Genomic DNA, 15,960 nt, shown 5'->3' with positions numbered 1-15,960 from the left:
CAAAATGTACTTCTACCTGAGAACCTATTTAGAATCCTTTCTTAATGACTCATCTCACTTTTCGGTTGAGGGTTTTTAGTTGATTTGGATTCCCCTCTTGGTCTCTCGGTTTCCCCCATGCACACAGGCTAAGCCAGTTGGCCTGCCACTCATCAGGAATATGCAGATCAATCTGCTAATTAGTTGCATAGAGTCATTAAGCCTGAGTTAGAACACATGGTTGGCAACCATGCAGGTATCATGGCCGAACTGGGCAAACCAGGTCACTGGAGTCAACTGTAGCCAGAGGGCACATTCCCAAACATATTTGCATACATTTTTTCTCGCACACACATTCTTTAAAAGATATGCATGCTGTAATGATAGAATGAGAAATGTTGCCACCAGACAAATGAAACCCCATTTTTGTACAGGATTTTTCATTGCAGTTAAATGTTCAGTATTGGCATTCACTTACTATCTTTGTAGTTTTAATTGTTACTTGCAGAGTTCACCTCTCCCATGCAGGATTCTGAGCAGGCAAAAGCCACTGCATTCATGCATTTTACATAATGCAGACACAAACATTAGGTCATAAGTTTGGTATTATCGTGTCGGTCTTCTTCGGTCTGAAACAACTTTATACCAGAGTGCGTCACAGCCCACAGTTAGCTTGGCTTCACTGTAAACAAATATATGATTTTCTCCTGTTCTGCTGAGTAGGCCCTCAGCACTTGTTTCCTACCCCCAATGGTTATTACCATGTGTCATTTTAAATGGAATACTGGGATCTGTATTGTCAAAGTGCATTGCCGTTTCTACCATTAACAACAGATGTCGCCAAATCAACCAGAGCTGGAATCTTTAGTTTTATAACTTTTAATAGACAGCAAATGTTGTAACAGCCGTCGGAAGACATTTTTTTCGGGGGCGTGGGTTTATTGATCCACCATCCTATTATAAATCTTCTCACTCCACACCAACCATCACCTCCCGTTCTCCTCATCCACTACAGCCCAAGGACTGTTGTGCGTTTAGTGGCATTGCATATTTTAACCTGCCATCTGGTCAGCCCTGCCTGGCACCGCAGGGGGCCTCATATCCTCTCATATTCATATTCCACAAGCATATTGTTCCCACTGCTTTTCTACAATGCGGCCCCAGCACTTCTTACTTTCTTTCTTTATTTCTACGGTGGAGGTTGGCTAGCAAACTGCCCCCCCTCCTAATCGGCAGCTCTTCCAGTTGTCCTATCAAGTGTAACCTGGCGGCCCCTAGTAGAGCAATTAGAGCGGCCTCCCTGCCCACCTCTTGTAATGAAGCCCAGCACATTCTGGAATCTATAGCCCCTTTAGTCTCCCCTAATGGGACATCATTATTGTCAAAGAAACAATGTAAATGGAAATGAACATACTCATTAGCCAGTTGCAGGGAGAAACCTTTGCCGCTCTCAGCTTGCAACTCCCGCTTCCACACACACACACACACACACACACACACACACACACACACACACACACACACACACACACACACACACACACACACACACACACACACACACACACACACACACACACACACACACCTGAACCTCCTCCCTTACGCTTCTGTGGACTGCTGCTCCTGCTTGCTTTATTCCTCTGGTAGCACGTTCGTTAGTGCTTGCATATGTGTGTACCAAAGGAAGACAATGAGCATGTTTTACCCAAGGTGAGGGGGGAATGGAGTGAACATGGATAATTCCATTATTGGCATTCACTCAGTGTTTTCTACAGATGCTAATTGTTGCATGGCCTATGCGCCTGTGTGTGTAAAGTGAAGTGTGCTCAAGTTCTCACACAAGTGCGTCTTCGCTTACTTGTCCCAGGATGCACCTGTGCAGCGATCCAGGTCCCTGTCCCCAGCCAGCAGTGTGGAGTTGGGTAGCGGGCGGAGACGAGGAGCAGAACAGAGGATTGGAGACCTTGAAGAGCTGCTTCAATTAAAGGTAACTAGCTAACATGGACCAAAACGCATAATATCCCCTCATTTTCTCTTATCTACATATCACTACTCTATATATTCCCAGTTATTCTTCGTGGCTTAGCCTAACTGTATGTACTTTATTTCATGCAGCCCACATCATCTTAGTTTTTTTTCCCAACATGCCAGTGACTTTAAACTACTTACATAAAGGTACTGTTTGCTGAAAAGGGCACATTCAATGGCATAGTGGTGTCCAGCTGATGGTGTGTGGGGGCACTAGACTGGCTTTTTTCTCCGGCCTCTATCTCACATATGATTGCTGCTATCAGTAAGGAAGGTCTGCAGCGCTCTTTAACAGTCACAGCCTCCAAAGGGTCAATTTGCACTAGTGTTGCCACTGCCTTGCTCCATGACCTTCTCTTACAGTGTGTCTCCACACGCACATACTTGTGTGCACACACAAACAGAGCGTGCGTAGGCAGTGAAGCAGCAGGAGTGGAGCTGCCCTGGTGAATGTGGATGCAGCAGGATATTTTTTTTCCCTCCTTTAAACGGATCAGCTTTATTGGTCTTTTAACCTTCACTTGCCCTATGATGTCTTTCTCCCTCTATTCTTCATTCCCATTTATTCTCTTTTTTTCCGCTCAAATTCACTGCAAGCAAAACACACTTAATTTTCACCTGGCCTCTATGTTTCTTTTAAGGTCTCCACATTTGACTCTCTCTCTCTCTCTCTCTCTCTCTCTCTCTCTCTCTCTCATTTGATGTATGTCAGATTATATTTGCCACTTTCTTTATTTGGACTCTCTCTCTCTCTCTCTCTCTCTCTCTCTCTCTCTCTCTCTCTCTCATTTGATGTATGTCAGATTATATTTGCCACTTTCTTTATTTGGACTTTACCCCAAAGCTAACCTTCTCATTGGCTTCTTTCTTTATATCTTCCTGGCTGACCATTGAGTGAGAGATTATGTACTGTAGAGGTCATCTCCCTTTGAACAAAATCCCAGGAACACATTAGGCGTCATTTTCTTGTCAGATCTGAAGTGTTCCGAATTACATCACCGGCAGATACCAGAATGGTAAGGCTCAATGCAGATTCAGACGACACGCATGGCTGTCTTAGTTAATGGTACCATTTACGTGTCTGCAAGTTGAGATGCATTAAGCCAAAAGGTATACGCACAGGGAACTGAGATTGACAACTCAAGCTTATGACCACGGTAATGAGGGCATTAGTTCAGAGCATGATTTACTTGTCCTTTGCTTTGTTCTTCCATTGAGAACCATGACCTCCATCAAATAACAGTTGAGACCTCACCTCCACAGCATCTCACAGTGCAGTACTTCACTCTGTCCAGTCCGTCTGTTCTCCAGTTGATCCAATCCAATTCTCTCCAACAGAATGCCTTTCAAATTGGGTACGCCAGCATGTACCATTGACATGTTGACCTTAGCAGCTAACAGCAGAAGACAAACAAACAATTCTCATAATAATGGCCGTCCTTTTTATTTTTTTCTCTCTCTCTCTTCCGCACACTTTCAAGTAAACAGTAGATGTTGCTGTGTAATTATTTTTCAGCTTGAGAACGTCCACAGATGTGTATGCTGGCTGAGTAAGGGGGAGTATTGATCGGTGGGCAAGGGTCTGTGGCCTGATGACCAGAGCTGGGCTGCCCAGGGGGAAGCTCTATAAGGAGCCTGGGAAGCCATGATGTGGCTAATGCCCTGCCACTTGCTCCATTCTGCCCCCCCTCCCTCCATCAGATAGCCTCAACTCTTCTGCGTCCTCCTCCCCTAGCTCCTAGTCTACCAGTTAACACTGCCCTGGTGTGGCCCCTTTCATTAGAGCCTTGTTCTTGAGAGGTTGGGGGGCAACTTGAGGGGGCCGAGGATGTCTTGCAGATGTCCTCTGTGAATAATCCGCGCTAGGGAAAATCCATACTTGTCACATTGGCTGTGTGTGTTTGTATTTGTGTGTGTTTGCGTGCATGCATGCGTGTGTGTGTGCGTGCGCGCCTGTGCGTGCGTTCATTCACACCCGTTGTGTGTCCGGTGTATGTTTGTGTGCTCTCTCTCTCTCTCTCTCTCTGTTCTCTTTGTCCTTGTTAATAATAACAGGGCTGAGGGCTCGCATTTCCCTCTCTGCAGGGCAGCCGTGTCATATCAGCAGTAAACAAGCTCCTTCCCTTCAGAAAGCGCTCGACAACTCTCCCTAGCCCTGGCCACTCAAGCAGAAACCTGTCCTGCACTCTTCCTTTCACTTTTTTCTTTTGCTTTGCTTTGCTCTCTCTATCTCGCTCTCGCTCTCTCTCTCTCTATTTCTCTTTCTTTCTATTTCTAATTTCCCTGTTCTCTCTCTCTTTCCTCTATTTTCCTCTATCAGCCGCCTTTCTCTCCTCCTTTGCTCTCTTTCCACCTCTGTTTGTCCTGCCTGTTGAAAGTGTTTTCTCCATCGCCCTCGCTGTTAAGGTCAGTGTGATGGGGAGGAGCTGGGTGCCCCTGACAAGAAAAATCTATATGTTGTCTTCTCTTACTCCGTCTTTAAAGCTAAAGGAGCCCCAATCTCGCAGTGTTTTAATAGCTGTCAACAACAGTGTCAGCAACATACCCACGGCTACCAACAGAACATGTGCTGGTCATCAGTCGGTAACTCCAGTGAGTCATTCTCTCTGCTAGTTAAAGTGTGTGTGTGTGTGTGTGCGTGCGTGCGCATTGATGTTCTGTGGCCCTATTGATTTTGTCATGTAAATGTCGTCCTTTAATGAAGTCTCAGTTGCTCAGTGAGAGTCGAAGCACTTGGCAAGGAGGAAAGGCAAATAGAGGAAAAAGATTGTGTCAGGCAGAGGTGTTCCAGCTGTAGACCAGATTAAATATGTAGACGGTGAAGGGCTTTTTCTCAGCCTTCCCTGCCACTCTGTTGTGCCCGTGTGCATGGACCCACTCCCCTTTTAAATTAAGTTATTTATGTTTTTTTTAATTATATTTCATTTGATTTGACTTGACTTTGAAAATAAAACATCTTGTCACTGTGCCTTTACAGATGGAGGAGAACGAAGAGCTGAGGAAGGCTCACGATAAACGCCGTGAACGCCTGTGTCTGATTCAGACCAACTACAAGGCCATCAGAGACCATCTGAAAGAGACGGAGAAATCAAATGGCTTGTGAGTGCACGCTTTTAATGTCCAGTAACACATTCTTGTCACAAAACACATGAAAGAAAAAAGGATGGTACACTGACACGATGCAGCCGGAACCTGTTGATGTACACAAAGTTGATACTGTACATGAAACCCAGGTGATCTGTTTCTACACAAAGTAACTTGGATAACTTCCAATTCCACCCAGCGGCAGTCGGTAAGAGACGTTTCAAAGCACATCTCTCACCTTGCCTTATGGTTAAAGCCCTTGTGAAATGTTCCAACCCTCTGAAACCACTCACAACCAGTCTTAGGGCCTTATTGCTCTCCACATGTTGTCTGACAAGACCCGAGTGCTGCATTTGGGAAAGTAGAAAAAAAATTCCTTCCCTTTGCCTTTGAAAAGCTCCAAGGTTTTTAAGCCCAGTCAATTTGGGCCGTTTTGTGCCAAGTGTGTGTGCGTGCGCTTCTGCGTCTCTTTTTCCCTCAGCATTCATTAGGATGTGAGAGCCAGAGGCTGGAAGTGTCTGGTCCAGGGGGGGTGTGCAAGGTGTTTGAGAAAGGCCTCTGGAGTAGGAAGGGGATAGAGGTAGGGTAGAGGGCCATATCCTGCTTCGACGTGTTATCTTCACAAGAAACCACAGGGCTTTTTTTTACACAACGATGAAAATGTGCTAGAAGATGTCATTAATATAAAGGTCTTGTTCTCTCCATTGTTTCCCCGAAATCTTTTCCCACCTTCTGTGTTGAGGACCCATTTAAAAGATGTAACTAAAGGTGCATATGTTTGGTGGCCGTGCGGGAGCGAGTTGACCCCGTCAGCTGCTTTCTCTCTGGGTTAATTAAAGAAAACAGTGGTGCAATGTGAGCCCGTGTGAAAGTGGAGTGAGTGAGCGAGCGCGTTGGGCGCTAGGCTCGACTCGGCTCATGTCAGCTCAGCGCGGCTCAACAGCATGTGTCTGAGACAGTGGGAACAAAGACGGAGAGAAAACTCTCAGAGTCAACACCAGTTGTGCCGCCATTATACATTTTAGCAGGTTATCAAAGAAATGCTATGTCTGGTGAAATCATGTATTTAAAAAGAAACTGCATGAAGACCTTGGATTTTATGAGGAGAACATGTTTGTTTATATAATAGGACAAACGGGGCTACAAATCCATGCTAATGTATTTGTGGTATCGGTGTCAGTGTATTTGTATTTCATGACTGGTTTGACATAAAATTGATGCAATAGGCAGCTCTGCCCTTTTCAGTCGGAGCCCACCATGGCACCAGCCAGTCACTCAATGTTATGATCCTGGCATTCATTTGGCATTAGCCCCCATCCTTAAATAGCTGTTAAACCCACTGGGGTAATGCCAGGCTGAATGAGAGACAATAGAAAATGACTTAAATACTCCTATTAGTGCTGGGAAATCAGGGCCCTAACAAGTCAGTGGGGAAAGGCGTCCAGTCTCATTGCATTTTGAGCTTGTTAGGGATTTCCCTGTAGCTTCCATGCTGTGTTGATGCCTTTTTGGAAAGATGCGGGGGGTCGTTTTGTTCCCCTTTTGTGTGCAAAACCAAACGATAAGACTGCGATGTGTGTCCCTCTTTACCTGCCACACACATATGCCTGTATTCTTCCCTTTTTAAACCCAGTTCAAACCACACAAAATGCACCAGTGTTGTACACTTCATTTTCGACATAAGTATTCGATACCTTCCACATTTTACTTTCCTCATATCAATTTTCACCTTTCATCAGCAGAATCAGGTATTGAAGTTGACAATTGGACGCTGTACAGCAAGCCCCAGAGTGACGTAACAAGTGTGTGATAACCAGCCATGCTTTGAATAGAACTACCAGCCAATCACAAGGCAGGCGATGGGTCCATGGGCTCATCGGCATGCAGGTGGTTCGCAGTTGGCCAGTCCCAGTGAAACCACCCTGCCATTCACCATTACCACCGTATTTTTTTTCCCCAAAATGGCATGAAGGAGAGGGTGGGAAAAAAAGCCAACTTCTTATTTATATTAGAGCAGGGAAAAAGTTTTTTTAATCAGACTGGGGATGATGGGGGTGAGCAAATAAAATTAAAGGTTATTAAAGCATCCGTACTCTGATCAAAGTTGCGCCCATAAACAGATTCCCCCTGAATCAGAGCAATTAGCCGCAGCGGCGTGGAAAAGTTCTCTCTATTTCCTCCTGCTTAATAATGGAAACTACTAGGATACCATAGGGGAGGAAGCGCTGAGGCCTGAAGAAGATAGCTCTCTCATGGCTCCATGTTCAACAGCGTTTAGGCCCACTGTAAACAAATTAAAATGTATAAAGCTTTACTGTGACTTAATAAAGCTTCATACACCTTTCACAAGGAAACGTAGCGTTGATATACGGTATGGCTTAAAAATCACACAAAGAGAATTGAAAGCGGAGCCGTAAGCAAGATATCATGTACTTTTATGGCTCCAGGCAGTGTCCAGAGTTTAGGCTGAATACACTGTGCGCTCGCAATAGAATGAGTAAAAGTGTATCAATCTCTGTGACTACTATACTGTGAGATTATACTTTAAGTAGCTTTGCACCCTGGGAAACTAACCCAAGCACCAAAGATAGCACACATATACACACACATACCCCATGAAGAAGTTCAAGGGCTCCAAATTGCTCACAGGGGCATTAGCAGTATTAAATGAAAACATTTGGCGTTCCTCAGTAGCCTCCAACTCCCAAGAACCAGGGTTTAACTGGTATTAGTGTAGTGTGCCTGTGTCTACATAGCCAATAATGACCACGGGAAAAGGAGCCTTGCTCAGTAGCAGTGACCCTCAATCCATCTCCTCACTTCTACCTCATTGATTGAGTGGAAATGAGAAACTGTGTGTGTGTGTGTGTGTGTGTGTGTGTGTGTATGGGAGCATATATGGTGTTCTCTTTTCATCTGCTTCTTTTGCAATCTGTGGATTTCTCACTAAAAGCCATTTTAGTTTGCAAATGAAAGGCTAATTGGAATTGAATGTGTTAGGCTAAGACTGATTGATGAGTTGGGTGGGTGCATGGATGCGGTTGGGGGCAATAGGGACAGTGTGCAGTTTGTGTGCATGTGTGTGTGTGCCTGTGTAAGAAAGAGAGTTAAAGGGAAGGTTCAATGGAGGGGGCAAGCTACTGAGCACAAAGTGTCATTAAGTATTCATAAGAGAGGTGTAGACATTTGAATGACCTCGTTTGCGAGTGTGTTTTTGCCATTATTTACATTTGCATGGCACACAGGGAATGGTCCACCGCCCTGCCACACAGGCAGTGCCCTGGGCATTAACAAACATGCATACGTGTGAACATGATTTGCCACTGAAATGTCAGAGTCAAGGCTGCTCATTTGAATACTGGAAGATGGCTGAATAACAAAACCAGAGTTTTGACTAAGGGGCCTTTTTTGCCCCGTGTGTATTGGCCAGGGGCAGCAAGGTAATGTACAGTACCAAATGGTATCCCTTGTTAGTATGTTTGCTTTCCTTGTGTGTGCCTTAAATGAGGCTATCTGTTGCACTTTATATGTATTCCCTTGCTTTCTCTAAATGTGTACCTTTTTCTTCTAACATAGTGTGTGTGTGTGTGTGTGTGTGTGTGTGTGTGTGTGTGTGTGTGTGTGTGTGTGGGTCCAGGCCAGGTGGAAAGTTGCAGCGTGCAGAACCGTGGCAGCTTAGACAAGAGAACAGTGATGCTGTGTGGAATGAGCTGGCCTACATGAACAACCTCACCAGGAAACTCTCTGTTGAAAAGTAAGTCACCTGCAGTTAAAGTTGGCTGGCTGAAACTTGCCCAAAAAAACTGTCTTTTCTGTCTCTCACTCGTGTACACACACATACCGACACACACCTCCCACTGTCCCTCCTTGTTTGTGGGTGTTCAAAATGTGAGGGTGCCCTTTCCCGACTTCACAGCGTCCACCTCGCTCTCCGCATCATTACCAGCCAGCAGGGGCCAAAGCGAGATCATTAGACTCTGTGTTGCTCATTTGTAAAATTGGCTGCTCCCAAAAAAAATCACACATAAAAAGTGCAGGTAGTGAAATCACATTATCCGGTTCCCTTGCTGTGTCTTTGTGAAATAATTACATTTTTAAATGGAACATTAACGCCAAACTGTTGTCCTCTTGTTTTTTTGTTAATAAGGTTACACACTACATAGTCCGAAAGCTGTGGTAGTGTTAATAGCCCAAATGTTGAGTTTGTGTGACTTTTGTTTGCAAGAGTCTCTTTCTATGTTAGTTATTTTTCCCTTCTGTCTTTCTATCCTCCTATCTTTTGTCTTTTAGTCTTGTCTCTGGGTGTAGTGTGTGTAGCCATTGTCTTGTTTGATCTAAGCCCCTGTAACCGTACCACCACCACCACTGACCCTCTATGATGCTACACAAAGCTGAGCCTAAAGCCACACTCTTTCTCTCCTCCACTGTCTCCACTAGCCTCTTCACCTCTTCCTTCCCCTATCCTACGTATATGCCTCTCTTCCTCCCCTCTTCCTACTTGTCTTCCCTGGTTGCCTCCCTCTGGCCCTCTGTGTTGCTGCACTAGGCTGAGGCCAGACTTCCCCTCACCATCCCCTCCACTGCTTTCCCCTCTGCTCACCCCCCTGCCCTGTCCTCCTAATCCCAGCTGAGCTCATTATGATATAGCCTGGCTGCCTCTCTCCGAGCCGGAGCTGTCCGAGCTAATTACAGGCTGGCAGCCCTAGTGCCGCCCGATGCTGCCTGTTAAGGGATGTCCATCCGCCTGCCTGCCTGCCTGCCTGCCCGGCCACGACTGGAGCTGAGGCGCTGGATGGTCTGGGTGTGTGGGGCGTGGAGTGGAGGGGTGGGGGGGCACACAGGCTACTGTGAACACGCAGGGTCCTTGGATCTGACCTGTGAGGGAAACCACGAGGGGTGTAGAGGAGGAGAATGTCTGGCCTCTTTCCATAGCCGTGTTACTGGGTAGATGTCCTCCGGGGTTAGTGTTGATCCCCTTCATGTGCCCCCCTGGCCAGCAGCTCCCACCTCATCTCCTCCTCTCCCCCGCCCTCCTCCTTACCCTGGTGGCTGCTGCAAAGTAAACTTTGCTGGGGTCTTTAAACTTAAAAAAATTAAAAACTTTACGTTCGAGGGCAAAGATCTGCACACATGCATGGCCTGGTGTGTTAAACTACTAATCAAACGAACACTTCCCCAATCTCTATTCCACTCCTCTATTTTTTTTCTTAGCCTTCTGTGAGAATAAGGGAAAGTGAACGTAGAATTGATACAGTTGTTCGGACTACGTCAGCTTTACCAAACAACTGCACTTCCCTGCAATGCAAATCTCTGTTGAGAGGGCAACAGAGAAGGCTAAGTGCCAGGGATCCCTTGCAAAGCTTTAAATACTTAGTGACGGGCTTTAAAGGAGAGTCTCTGTTTAAACTCTCCATTTGTCTCTCATTCGCTCTTCCTCATTGTCCTGATACTGTGCACAGATGCTCCCTATTACATCCTCCGAAAACTGCTCTTGTAAAACACTGTCTTGAGGCCCAAATGACCATTTCCCACAATGATTATCGCTGGGATAACTCCTGCACAGTGGGTCCCCACAGTGTTATGAGAAGGTTATGAAGCCCAAAACCACCCCCCACCCCCCTGCTTTAATATCTGCCCTTCAGCTAGAGGTTGAGCAAGAAGTGAAACAGGTTCACTTCGTTAGCTGATTTTCCATGGATGCAAATTGCTACAAATTGCTTCTTCATAGACAACTTCTTACAATTAAAACAAACCTACAACATGACCTTTTAGAAGGATGGTTTTTCATGTCACATTAGTAATAAGCTTGACGGTGATTTCTCGTGAGCAGTTTGTTGGTTAGTACGTTTCAAATACATGTTCTGTAAATAAAAGCGGTCCCAGAACGGAACCTAAGGGAACTCCCTTACACACTGTAAGCATGCCAGACGTAAAACCATCAAGCCTGAGTTCTGACAGTGAGGTAGTTGACAAACCATCCCACAGCATGATCAGAAAAAAACTAATTAATAAGTCTCTGTATCTGAATGAGATGGTCCACAAACCACAGTATCAAAAATGTCATGGCAGCAGTGGCGTTCCTATGATTTTTTCGCAACCCTGATAAATGTACAGATAATATTTGATGAGTGTGACTATGGATATCATATTTAACCTGCTCACTAACCAGGGATTCCAGCACTTTTGATAAAACTGAAAGGTTTGAGAGTGGTCTGTAAATATTATTATTTTTTGTATCACATCCTTTTGGTAAGGGTAGAACATAAGCAGATTGTGATATAGTATCGGACTGCTAATTTGCTTTCATTATTTAGTCGACAAACAATACTGCAATAAGAATTGTCTCTCCGTTGTGTAATCATGTAAATATCCACTCTCAGAATCTGACATGAAGACCCATCTCTTAACATTTAACAAGTTTATAATATGTTTGAAACGCATGCTAGAATGCTTTTAAGGCAAAACGCACAGGCGAATAATGTAGTGGACACCAAGGATGATTTTTGATTGAGATTTTCGTCAGGTTGGTTGGCTGGCAAGCGACTACAGGCAGGGTGGGCTTTAATGTGGGATCATTCTATCTGCCTCATTATGCATCCGTCTGCAGCATTCCATGTCCGTGCTTGTTAATTGTTGTTAAAGGTCTGTTGGTAAAAAGAGGTGGGGATTATTTAGGTCCCATAAACAGAATAAACACATGCAGTGCACTCTCAGACTTAAGATGCTATACTCAGACGACATCAAAGCATAAATTAGCTGGCGATTACTGGGGGAAAAAAGCCTTTGAGATCATTTGCACTGCAGCAGCAGTAAAAGCTCCTCGAAAGAGAGTGACCATTATGAACGCGAACCCTCCCAGTAAGCGACGTTGACTCTAATTAAGTTTAATAAAGTTTGCCCTGATGTTCCTCATATTCCTCTCTTTTTTTCTCGAATTTTTTTCCGTTTCATCTTGATTTGCTAAAAGGTATTAAAAGTAATGAGGTTCTTTTGCCCCCCGGACCAGAGCTTAGTTAGAGGAGGGACATATTTGCTCACACAAACACACATTCTCCAACATAATGTTTTATGCATGTTTTTAAATCAGACAACTAAGGTTTTTCCTTCATCAATTATTTGGTAAATTAATTATTGTGTGTAAAAAAAAAAAAAAAAAAGGAAAAAGGTTTACACTTGGTTAGTAATTATGATGCAAGCTTTAGTGTGCCAACACATGTTATCTACAGTAGTCTCATAACAAGATCAAATAAGAGCAGAAAACACAGTTATTTCTTTACAAAGAACCTAACCTCAGGAAGACAATTAACTCATACAACATATAATGCAGTGTCATATTCTATTAGGAAATGACCTGCTGTGATATTTGCTTAGATAAATATCCTCTTTTTCTTCATTTGATAAAGAAGTTATGATATTGTTTTACTTCAAATTAGGATAGCTAGCAACATCAACGATTGAATCCTCGTATTAATCAAGGGAATGCTGTTGACATATTAGGTTGTTTCCACTATTATTGTTTATAACATGAATCCCTATTTCCCTCAGTGGCCTGTGGCTGGAGAACCTAAATCTTAAAGACTCACTGTTGCTGTAGCTACTGCTTTGCCCACAGCCAAAATACAGCACTGGGCCATGCACGTAAACTCCACCAGTCCCCAGTTCTGCTGACAGCAGTGGCTTATCCACCCAAATACCCCTCCATGAATGAACAGCCCTCTAGCTCTAAGTTTAACCATCGGGGAAAACCCCCCACCCCCACACACACACCAAAAAACAAGATGCTTTCCCCAGCGATGAAAATGCCAGAGGTGTTTTTCGCTTTCTTTCCCCCTATTCCCTACTCTTCACATGTATCTGTATGTGATACGAGCAAGGCTGGCTTGTGAAAGCACAATGGCTGCCGACAAATTGTTGTGTTGTTACACCCTTGTGGATGGAACGCTGGCAGTTTGTGCTCTGAGCTGTGTAAGGTGCAACACAGGTAGAGAGGAGATCAAATGACATGGAGTGGATAGCTCAGGGCTGGAGCTCTATAGTGCTGCACGAGAGAGAAAATGTTTTCAAAAAACTGGGGGCCAAAATAGCGACGCGAGACTCAAACTTACATTGCAGACCACATCATTACCAAACATGTTGCCTTGTGCTTCTTTTGCTTTTATGCCTGCTGTTATTCTACCTTAAGTGAAGCGGCAAGTTGAGACGGAATAGAAAATTGTCCCGCTAGCTTCATTTGATTGATTTCTTATCCATATTTATATAAAAAATAAAAATAAAAATACTTTAAATGATCTAAAGCAGCTTTGGTTTTAGAGAACCTCTTCCTCACTCCGATAGCTTGGATATGACAGGCAGACATGGCTTCAATTCGGAGGATTTGCGGGGACTTGAGGTTGTCTATGTAAAAGGCCTATCATTTTGTTCAGGTGGGGACGACTGTAATGTGATGCAGCTCTAAAACATAGCACCTTGATATTGGGACTGCGCTCAATGCTACTGTAGCCTTACAGTGTTGCCTGAAGACCCTTTTGAATGTTACGACCCTAATAGGCTAAAAATAGTAAGCATCTGTTTATCAGATGATGTTCTCACACAAGGACGCAAGGTGTGAGCAGTGAGACCGTGAGGGAAGATTACAGCAAACATAATTTAAGGACACAGTGCAGTTGAAAATGAAATCATTGGTTTGAAGTTTGTTTTTAACGTGTCACCTAAAGCGTCTGTACAGACAGTAGAAAGATCCTAATTAAGACAGAATCGTAATATACGAATGGGCCTAAATGTTTTTTATTTTTTTTTAATTTTCACCAAATGACATTGGCTTTTAGCTAATATTGAAAATAAGTCACTAAGGTTGTATTATTGCTCTTGTAACATCCCTAGCTCTGCCCTCTGGTGCACACACTGAAAAAAGTGAGCGTTACTGAATAAGGATGCAATATTCTCCCATCTCCAGAATGTTATGATGTGAAACTGGAGGCAATGAACTCCATCTGCAATCTAATCCCTCCTTCATCCAAGAAAGTATGCTTATCCGTCAGGAAAATGTAGTGTTTTGCATATGAACTTTGGTTTAGCGTCAATACCATCAGCATCTGAAAAGGCATAAAAGAGAAACATGAGATGGAACAGGCTCCTTCGACATACTGCATATTTCAGCTCATTTGTCCCATTAACGGCTTGGACACATAAGGCAGTGCCGGTGCCTCATCGACTGCAGTTCATTTATGGAGGAAAATCTATAGAGGAGCGACACATATCCATCTGCTTCCTCACCCCCCCTCAGGGAGAGTCATTTGTGTACTTATTTAAGCTGCGGTCAGCCATTAGGCCAGGCCTCCACTGGACTGTGTGGGCTAAAAAGCTAATTACTTTTTCTTCCCTGTGCTATGGCGATAACTTTTCCCAAGTCATTTTCTTGGCATATGCAGGGGAAAATCTCGTGGTTGATCTAGCAACATTTGATTGGTTGAAACAGGTGTCTAGTTTGAGTTAATTGCCATTATGGTCATTATTGCTCACCATAGCCACAAATGCCCTTTTATGTCCTCAAACACTATCACACATTCTGCACTTGCTGCATGCCTTAAGAAGTCGGTAAGAAGGAAGACCTAGTGTTGTAATGAGGTTAACTGAGGGAAGAATGCCACTACAACTGTAGCAGGAGCTTGTTTCTAGTGTTTTTCTCCGACTCTGTGGAGCAGAGGGGAGGGAAATTAGGTGTGTGTTTCAGGTGTGTTTGTCTCGGTGGGCCTGTGTGTATCCTCAGTAGACTTCAGTTGGGGTCCTAATAATAACTTGAAAGTGCAAAGTCTCGAGCATGGCTCCACATAATTAGCCTTTAGCAGGAATCAAGCTAATTGCAGAGAGGTAATTGTGCACACATTCCAGTGTGTTTGTCTGTGATGATACACACACACACACACGTACACAAAGACGCACACTGCACTTTCCTACCTTGGCGTTTCATGTTGCTTGTCACTTTGATTTCCAGATGAATTAAAAAAGCATTTTAATTAGTTGATTTCTTCACCATGTCGTCTTTTCTGTGGGGAAGAGAAAGCCGGTGCATAAGATTCAGGTTAAAATGCGCAAACGAAAAAAAAAGTTTCTACAATAATTGAGTCCACAGTGGAATTCAGAGAGATTTTTGAAGAGAGTTAAAAAGATACTCATTATACTCTTCAATGCTAGGTAGTGGTGGTTCCACATTTATTTTTGTTATCCCATGATTCGTATTTGAAGTTGAATAGCTTTAAACGAAACAGCTTTCTTAAGACAAGTATATAATGTGTGTGACTGCAGGGCGGGTTTGGAAGAGGAGCTGGACATGCTGCGAGTCCAGGCTGCTATGGACCGGGCCACAGTGAAGGAACTCCACATGTGCCTTGCTAATGAACACCAAGGTAAACCATTTTTGCCTTCAGTCTTTTTCACATTCTTATTTCTTGACCTGGAAATATTTTGCCTAAATTGAATTATATTAAGTTTCTATTATTACTCTCAACAATTCTACCCAAGGATGTTGCCACAGGCATAAAGACAGTACAATGTCAAACGTTTCACCTGTAATGGTAAGAAAGTAGTGCATGTTTAACATGACGTCATCTTTAAGCTATCCTCTTACCACCGGGCCATGTGTATTAGCGAGCAGAAGTAATAAGACAGCTCCTAGTGGAATTAACAGGACAACTCAATTACGACTTGATCAACTCCTCGCAAATTGATTGGGAGATCAAGTAGTGTTCATCTTGTCTGCATAATGTTAAAATGCACATCGCTTTTAATTCAATCTACAACCTTTTGTCAAACACTGACCACAACAGTGCTGGGCGTTAATTACCTAGTTCAATAACAAATCTGTCCTAC

At 43.9% G+C, this 15,960-nt stretch overlaps 1 protein-coding gene across 1 annotated transcript in view; it reads left to right on the top strand.

Annotated features, from left to right (window-relative positions):
• Positions 1–15,960, top strand: part of cntln (centlein, centrosomal protein) — an 84,543-nt gene that overhangs the window by 25,930 nt on the left and 42,653 nt on the right. The window contains exons 11-14 of the mRNA XM_080028992.1: positions 1,850–1,969; positions 4,988–5,109; positions 8,732–8,848; positions 15,397–15,497. Coding sequence (XP_079885118.1) covers positions 1,850–1,969; positions 4,988–5,109; positions 8,732–8,848; positions 15,397–15,497 — 460 coding nt within the window. The remainder of the gene's footprint in view (positions 1–1,849; positions 1,970–4,987; positions 5,110–8,731; positions 8,849–15,396; positions 15,498–15,960) is intronic.

Source organism: Ammodytes marinus (assembly GCF_949987685.1).
Source record: "Ammodytes marinus genome assembly, chromosome: 6".
Classification (NCBI taxonomy): domain Eukaryota; kingdom Metazoa; phylum Chordata; class Actinopteri; order Uranoscopiformes; family Ammodytidae; genus Ammodytes; species Ammodytes marinus.
The sequence above is the reverse complement of the archived record's forward strand: the minus strand, read 5'-3'. Positions and strand labels throughout refer to the sequence as shown.